This window comes from Sinocyclocheilus rhinocerous, unplaced genomic scaffold (genome assembly GCF_001515625.1).
Source record: "Sinocyclocheilus rhinocerous isolate Xijiao unplaced genomic scaffold, SAMN03320098_v1.1 scaffold368, whole genome shotgun sequence".
In the NCBI taxonomy this organism is placed as follows: domain Eukaryota; kingdom Metazoa; phylum Chordata; class Actinopteri; order Cypriniformes; family Cyprinidae; genus Sinocyclocheilus; species Sinocyclocheilus rhinocerous.
This window is the reverse complement of record NW_015664681.1, coordinates 1,391,724-1,400,681: the sequence shown is the minus strand read 5'-3', so window position 1 is coordinate 1,400,681 and position 8,958 is coordinate 1,391,724. Positions and strand designations below refer to the sequence as shown.

The 8,958-nt window shown below is 37.8% G+C and overlaps 1 protein-coding gene across 1 annotated transcript in view; it reads left to right on the top strand.

Annotated features, from left to right (window-relative positions):
- Nucleotides 1–8,958, top strand: part of LOC107730226 (CREB-regulated transcription coactivator 3-like) — a 49,351-nt gene that overhangs the window by 30,688 nt on the left and 9,705 nt on the right. The window contains exons 5-7 of the mRNA XM_016540984.1: nt 2,721–2,783; nt 3,362–3,553; nt 7,113–7,227. Coding sequence (XP_016396470.1) covers nt 2,721–2,783; nt 3,362–3,553; nt 7,113–7,227 — 370 coding nt within the window. The remainder of the gene's footprint in view (nt 1–2,720; nt 2,784–3,361; nt 3,554–7,112; nt 7,228–8,958) is intronic.

Genomic DNA, 8,958 nt, shown 5'->3' with positions numbered 1-8,958 from the left:
TAACAGGCAACCGTTAACAAACGTTATTTGGTTTCCGTGCCTTTCTGAATACGGATTCACGCTTCGGACACACCACCTAGACCACGCCCCCCCCGGACGATGTTATCGTCCATCGCGATGTTTCACTGTAGACATCGTCGGATGCCAATTTTGTAGACATCGCCCAACCCTACTGACTTTATTACTCACTATTGCGAGTTTGTATCACGCAATTCTGAGAAAAAATTCTGAATTGTAAGATTTAAAATCGCAGTTGCAAGAAAAAATGTCAGAATTGTGAAAAAGTCGCAAACAACTTTTTTTTTTAATTGTCCGTAAATGCTGACAATTTTAATTTTTGGGTGAACTATCCCTTTAACATAACTAATAGACATTAAGTGATGCGTATTTGTGAGTCAAACATTCATTTCTGTAGCAGTCCTGAATGTTTAAAATACAAAAATACATTTACCAGGTGAATATATTTATCTTCAAAAAATGTATTAGTTTGAGTGTCATACATTTGAACTAAATGAATATTGCGTGTTCCACAGTTAGCCATATTTTATCCATGTTCATACTTTTTAACTGAATAAATTAATTTTTTTAGATAAAATATATTTATGCTGATTCTAAGCAATCCGAATAAATGCATTTTGAAAATCTGATTTAAAGACATAAAATCTAATTGTGCAATTAGTTAATAATCAACTAATAAACATTTATGCATAACTGACAATGCATCATATGTTTATTCGTTTGTTAAAACAGTGAAATTCAAAATGGATGGAAATTGTATATGCATTTGAAATATTAAATATCTCTCCATCATGGGTGTTCGACAGGCACTGACTTTATGCAGCTAAGCCTTAATAAACTTTAAAACCGGGGTGCAGACCAGCTTTACAGGAAAATGTGAAGGAAGGCCATTTTCTGTTGTTACAAGGAGTATCTTTTCTTTTCCCGCACTGGCTGCAGTGTATTGGTGGAGTATTACATCACCCTAGTGTGGTCTGGCATACTGTAGCCTCTCCGTCAGTAGAGCGGCTACAGGAAATCTGTTTATTATTTCTCTTTATTGTCTTAGTGATAGGAATATATTAACCCTCTTAGTGGGAACCAGCTTCCCTGTTCTGGCATACAGCAGCGTGCACAGGCTACATCTGCTGGACTGCTTGTGCATCTACACTGTGAACATGGATCATTATACACCCATGTCTAGTTTTGTGCTCTTGCCACACTTGCCATATGTTATTACTCGCCATGAGTAATGAAATAGCGGAGTTATTATATCAGTGGTTACAGATAGAAATATTTTGTTAGCTTCACATACACTGCAGTTTAAAAGTTTGGGGTCAGGACGATTTTTCAATATTTTTTTAAAAGAAGTCTGTTATGCTTACCAAAGTGACATTTATTTGATCAAAAATGCAGTAAAAATATTATTTTACAATGATGCCAAAGCTGAATTTTCAGTGTCACATGATCCTTCAGAAATCATTTTAATATGCTGATTTAGTGCCCAAGAAACTTTTCTTATTATCAATGTAGAGTTGTTTTGCTTAAAATTTTTAAGATACTTTTTTCGTCTTGTTTGATGAATAGAAAGCGGAGTAAAAGGGCTATCAAATCGATTAATCGCATGATTCGCATCCAAAATAAATGTCTGTTTACATAATAGTGTGTGTGTGTACTGTGTATATTTATATGTATATATAAATACACGCACATACATTATATATCTTTAAGAAATATATGAATTTATATATATTACAAGTCATATATAAATATAAATATAAAAATATATACACACGTAAATGTTTCTTAAATATATGTGTGCATTTATATATACATATAAATAAACACAGTACACACACATATATTATCTAAACACAGACTTTTATTTTGGATGCGATTAATCGATTTGACAGCCCTAATTAGTAACCTTCCAAATGTCTTTACTGTTAACTTTGATCAAATTAAAAACTAAATAGAAGTATTAAAAAAAACACTTAGGAACACCAACATTTTGAACGGTAGTTTTATTTAATTAGTTAGAAGTTAACAGAATTTGTTTGATGATCTGAAACATTAAAGTGTGACAAACATGCAAAAAAATAAGAAATCAGGAAGGGGGCCAACACTTTTTCACACCACTGTATGTGTTCCCTGACGCATGACCTTTCTGTTGAAAGCACCATGCTTTACCCTAGCAACCACATAGCAATGCCCAGGCGTCATGAAAGCAAGTTCCACAGTCAAGTTCTGGTCGCATTTCATTTAGAAATAGTCTCTGAATTGCGTGGCTGTCACAAAGATTAAGGTTTTTATTCTTGTCGATTGCGTTTGTGGCCAGTAAGATGTATTTGTTTATTTGGTTGAGTCTATATCCTGAATTGCCAGTGTTGTTGCTCTGCTGAGGTGTTGCCTGCGTGTTTCTTTTGCTTCATTAATCATTGAAGATATTATAGCACTTTTGTTTGCTCTCAGACGTGGCAGCTCTAATCTAATTGAAGCAGTAAATCAGTGCTGCACAGTATTAGACTAACCTGGGGGAATAGGCTCTGATTTCTACACCTCTGTTTTTGTTTTCTTGAAGGTGTCACAGAGGAATTTCCACCCTGCTCGCTCTCTTCTCTCTTTGTCTCTCTCGCTTGCTCGTCCTGCTGTACTAACCCCTGAGCCAGGGCTACAGGCTCAGTACAGTAGTGATTAACACGTGACTGTTTCCATTTCTAAAGGGAGCAACCGCCATGGACCGAAGAGAAACGACCTGGATTTAGATTATTATCACAGCTTAACAGGTGACCTTTGACTTTCAAGTTTCTCTCTCACAGATCTCCTTTGGACCTGTCTTTTTTTTTTCTTCTTTCTGTCATCCCCTGCAGATCTCCTTTTCTCAGCTTGTTATCCTTAGATTTGATTAAAACTGTTTCTTGATCAAGTCTTCATACAAACAGAATGATTTCAAGCCAATCACAGGTGCTGTTTCTCTACTCAGCCGGCTATTCTACGTAAACTAATATGTCACTGTACCAAACTAATCCAAACCATGGATCTTTATTTCTACTAATCTGTTTTTCCCCCCTTTACCTCACTCATTATTGTGATGTAGAGTGACTTCACCCTTGAACTTTTCCTCTACAAATTTTTTTTTTTTACGTCACTTGATAATGGTTTAAAGGTCAGACCTGATAAAGCAGAGAGAAGCACAGGAGTACAGTAAGGTGCTCTTGAGAGTGCTCTCTTCATGTGTAGTTGCTTGATGAAGGCAGTGAGCGAGGGCAAAGGGTCATGTTGGCATGGCTCGGCTCAGCAGTTTTTTTGGTGGCTCACTGACCGAGCTGTTTTCCTCCTTTCTTCCTCTCTCCTTCTGCCACAGAACAAACTCTGACTCAGCTCTGCACACCAGCGCCATGAGCCCAAACCCACAGGATCCTTTTGGCAAGAACCAGCAGATGGGCAGAGGACCTCCTCAGCGAAACGGTGAGCTCGGACTCCTCCTCCTCAAACATACTGTAGTTTTAAAAGCCATTGTTATTGCATGGCATAACAGTGTGGTTGAAACAGAAATGCAGGTGGTCAAATGGATTGTACAATGTCAGTCATGGATGACAAATCAATGATTTATACCAGACCCAAATCAAACGGTCCCACCCGTAGTTCAGCGTGTTTGCACGACACAGCTGGGGCTCACTGTCATGTTGTTTGTCTATTCGTCTTGGTTACAAACACAGGCATTTCAGATGGTATGCTGAAAATGACTGACAATCAAAAAAAGGATGTTCCCTCTACCCTTATTTTTCTGATTTCTAGAGCTCTTGAAAACAAATTAATGTACAGCCCCATGAGCTTTTTAGATGCAATAGTCTGGCTCATACTCCCCTAAAATCATACAAAGCCAGAGTTCACAGACACATGCTGCAGTGAAGATGTTTGTTAGACTATAGGATTATGTCATAGGGTGGGATGATCAGTGTTTCATCATTACAACAGTGAAAGTCTGGCGGAAAAAGTTATGGCTGTGCCGATACAATTATGTATTGATCTTTATTTCATGACATTGCATCAGCACTTCAGGTCCTTTTCAATATATTTTGATCTTTATTTCATGACATTGCATCAGCACTTCAGGTCCTTTTCAATATATTTTGCATTCATTAATATAATTTCCTTCAGATTGAGTAAGAAAAAACTGGGTATGGGTGTGCGTTTTGAGGTTTATGATCTGGTTGTGTATTACTGATGTTTGTTACATATAAACCTTGCTTTGCAGATTGTTACATCACATCCCTTTCTAGTATTCCCTTTCACGTGAAAGCTTTACAGGATTTACATGGTCATGACGTGAAGAGTTCATGTAACATTACACAGACTATTACAGTAATCTCATGCCAACACATACACAACCATTCAAAAGTTTGGGGTCAGTAAGATACTTTTCTTTCTTTTTTCTTTCTTTCTTTCTTTCTTTCTTTCTTTCTTTCTTTCTTTTTAGAATAAATTAATACTCTTATTCAGCAAGGATGCATTAAAGGGGTCATGAACTGCCTTTGTTTTTTATTTTGTACTGTTCTCTGAGGTCCACTTATAATGTTATCAAGATTTTTACATCAAAAAACATAATTTAGAAGTAATAGACCATTTTCTGTCCTGTTTTGGCCCCCCTCATCAGACCGCTCTGTTTGAGGCTTGACAGATTGTAGACTCGGAAGTAAATGCCCACTGCTATGATCTGCTAACAGTTGTGTATGTTTGACAGCGTACATCCTACACAGATGGATGCTGCTGTGTTTTAGGTTAAAAACGCATAAATACTCGGTACACATCAAATGAAGTGTAATAACATACAAACCAATAGTGACCACGTAATAAAAACTCACACTTGTGTGTTGCAACATTACTGTCGGATCCAATATAGTCGACACAGCATCGTCTTTTAGTTGAAAATCCTGCGTCAAATTGTGCCTTGTTTGTATACGAATCCACGGTAAAATGAAGTAAAAAAAGGACCAAGTTCTTACTAATGCGGTCTGAAACTTAATTAAAAATAAAGTTCATCCACTCTTTCCTAATGTTGGAATGAAGGAAGGCAATGCAAAGACTGTTTTTCCACAACTTGGCACTGCACAGTGTTTTGTTGTCTTTGGAGCCATCTTCAACGTTTTGACCTGTGTTTGCCTCTCGTTATTTACACTACATGTGTGAATCGGTGGGCGGGGCTAAACAGGCAGCGATGTAGAAGCAGGCGTTTCAAATGAATTAGAAGCATCTTCTTCTGCAGAGGTGGTGTTTAGCCACACTATTTTGTCATGAAGTGGCACATTCCTTAACCTGTTTTGGCATATTGGCTTCAATATAAGCTGATTATAGACTTAACGAGGAAGTTTTGAGTTCTGAAACTCACAGGATTTTTTATAGTGCAATGACCTTTTATATGTCAAAAGATCAAGGGAATTTGGATTTCTCAGTTCATGACCCCTTTAAAACAAATTTTCAATTGGCCAGAGAGGGATTTATCTTTTTTGAATCATTACAATACATGTGCATCTCAATAAATTAGAATGTCGTGGAAAAGTTCATTTATTTCAGTAATTCAACTCAAATTGTGAAACTCGTGTATTAAATAAATTCAATGCACACAGACTGAAGTAGTTTAAGTCTTTGGTTTTTTTATTGGTCTTATGGAGTATTCTAATTTGTTGAGATAGTGAGTTGGTGGGTTTTTGTTAAATGTGAGCCAAAATCATCACAATTAAAAGAACCAAAGACTTAAACTACTTCAGTCTGTGTGCATTGAATTTATTTAATACACGAGTTTCACAATTTGAGTTGAATTACTGAAATAAATGAACTTTTCCACGACATTCTAATTTATTGAGATGCACCTGTATTGTTGTGTGGGACACCGTGAGCTCAGAGACTGCAAGCTAAGCATTTAAAAACTCACACTACATACTAATGGTGTGCTTTGAATGAATAGTGCTCTTAAAGGGCTGTAGAGATAATGTAGTAATCTCACATGAAATGGAGTAGAGGCTTAAACAGTATTTGATATGTCATCACGGATTGCCTAGTCCATTTACATTTTCTTTGTAAATCTGCTGATTTTTTTGTTTTTTTTATAACTTCGAGAGGAGTCAATTATTTTCTCTTAATCAATATATAATAATCTTCTCTTAAGACAATATGTCACAAAAATGTAATTTTTATTGAACCTGTGATGTTCTGTTTATTACTTGCTCTCTCACAAATTGATTTGCAAGCATTTAGGCTTGAGTTTGTGGCTCATCTGCACTGCATATCCAAGATAAAAGCATCTTTGTGTGTTATATCTTTCTGTTTAGTCAGTAGGATTAAATAAGATAGTGAATGAAGATGTGGAGCAACTATGATGGTCACATGTACACCGAGATATGGAGCACTATAACTCAGAGGATGTCTGTGGCCCAGGGCAGTTGTTTTCTCAGATCAATCTGATAAGAAACAGCTTCACTTAAGGACATGGCAGACAGCAGGCATTTAATATCTGTCTGGCAGCTCATCTGAATTATGCACACAGTTGACTGTGTGGAGGTGTGCAGTGAGGCTCATGTAATGTGAACAAGTACAAACCAGCCTCTCACATGGGACAAAAATTTGTTTAGCTTCCGCTATCACAGTGGTCTCATCCCAAACCTGCCAGCCAACTCAACTGTGTGATGCAACTGTGCTATTCATGTGTGGATCTCCCAAAAGCATCGTATCGTAACTGTGTGCCACGTTCAACCGCTTGACTCTGACCCTACTGGGATTTATGATTTGACACCAGCTATAATAAGAACGGCTGTTTTTAGTGCTGTTTTTTTCTGTATATAACGACTGATTTGGTGTAAGATTTTGCTGTTTTTTGGGAGCTTGCTATATGGGTAATTCTAGATAAATTGATTGCAGATAATGTACTTTAACAAACTTTGGTGTTTTTTAAAGGTACTTTTACACTTTAAGATAAAACGTGACAAAACTCTGGACTCAGGCCAACGTTTTTCTGTTCTAGTTGTCTTTTTCCGTCAGTTATGGCGTTGAATGAGACTCTCAGTGAGGGGGAAATGAGGTGTCGCCGTACTTTTTGTTTGATTCATTGTGCGTCGCAGTTGGGCGTCTGAGACCGGCAGCTTTGCTGAAGCGGTGGAGCTGGTTGATCTGGCTCTGGGCCCACACTGTATCGGTTCTGGGCCAACCAGCATCAGCAGAGGAAGCAGAAAGGAGGTTTGTTTTCCACAGGATCTCTGTGGTGCACACAAAACAATGCCTCTCCATTGATTCATTTTGCGCTTGTGGTCACAGATTTCTCCCGATATACATTTTTTTGTCCTCTCCTTTTTTTTCCTCCTCATGGGGTGTTCCTTAAAGAGACAGTGGACACTAAGAAGCCATTTTCAGTTCCCCCCTCTGGAGTTTGTGACCCCAGGCTTCAGTGGGTGGAGTGAGTGTGCACTCTGAATGACTCATTTCAATGAATCAAATGTTTGTACGAAGACTGAACTGAACTCTTAAAGCTTAAAGGGGTCATATGATGTTGCTAAAAAGAACATTATTTTGTGTATTTGGTGTAATGCAATGTGTTTATGCGGTTTAAGGTTCAAAAAACACATTAATTTGTAGTCATGTCCTCTTTTGGAAGACCAAACTAAGTAGTTTCGCTTTCACAACGAAACACACAGAGGCTTGAGTGAACGGCGCCCAGCGGATTCGACAAAGGAGGCTTGCGGCAACCACATGTGACGACCCTGGGCTGGACTCTGCTTCGTCCACGGTGAAAGCTGATCCGGCGATTGACAGTGCGAAGTTTATGTTTTTCCTCAGCAAACAGCACGGATCAGCTCCAGGCATGAGGAAGCGGATATCGTCCTCTTTTGGAAGGCCAAACAAAGTAGTTTCGCTTTCACAATGAAACATAGCGCCTTCACGACATGGCGGCGGCGGCAACAATACTAGCGGGCTGGACTCCGCTTTGTCCACGGTGAAAGCCGATCCGGCGATGCACAGCGCGATGTTGATGTATTTCCTCAGTTACCAGCACGGATCAGCTCCAGGCATGAGGAAGCGGATATCGTCCTCTTTTGGAAGGCCAAACAAAGTAGTTTCGCTTTCACAATGAAACATAGCGCCTTCACGACATGGCGGCGGCGGCAACAATACTACAGCGAGAATAAAAGTTACGCCGCCTTTCTTTGCGTGAACATTTGATAGCGTTATGCAAATCTTCCCACACAGTGACGTAGATATGTGGGGGCGTGTTAGAACGAGCCGTTTTAGGTAGGTGTGGCTGACTCTTAACTTTTATAAAGATTATCTCTTTGGATTTGAGACTTTAGTCTTTGCAACTTTACAGATCTTCTTTATGCACCAAGAGCTTGTAACACTCCAAAGAGAAAGGAAAAATTGAAATCGCATCATATGACCCCTTTAAGACATGTTCAAAGGTTTGTTGTCAGATAGCGTTATTTGTTTGTTTGAAAGAAATCAATTCTTTTATTGAAAAATTTTTAATAAAATGCTTTTATAAAAAAGTGATAGTAAATAGATTTATAATTTTAAAAAAGAATCCTGAAAAAAATATATTGTTTCCACAAAAATATTAAGCAGCACCACTGTTTGCAGCATTGATAATAATGAGAAATGTTTCTGGAGCAGCAAATCAGCATATTAGAATGATTTCTGAAGGATCATGTGACACTGAGGACTAGAGTAAGGGCTGCTGAAAATTTAGCTTTGCCATCACAAGAATAAATTATTTTAAAATATATATAAAAATGTGTTTTATTTTAAATGTAATTGTTTAATATTTCATAATATTCATTTCAAAATGCTTGATGAGCATGAGACTTTAAAAAATAAAAGCTTTAAAACATTTTGTAAACCCCAAACTTTTCAGAAGTTTCTAGTTACTTTTGGCACTTTTCCACTGCATGGTACGGCTCGGTACAGTTCACTTTT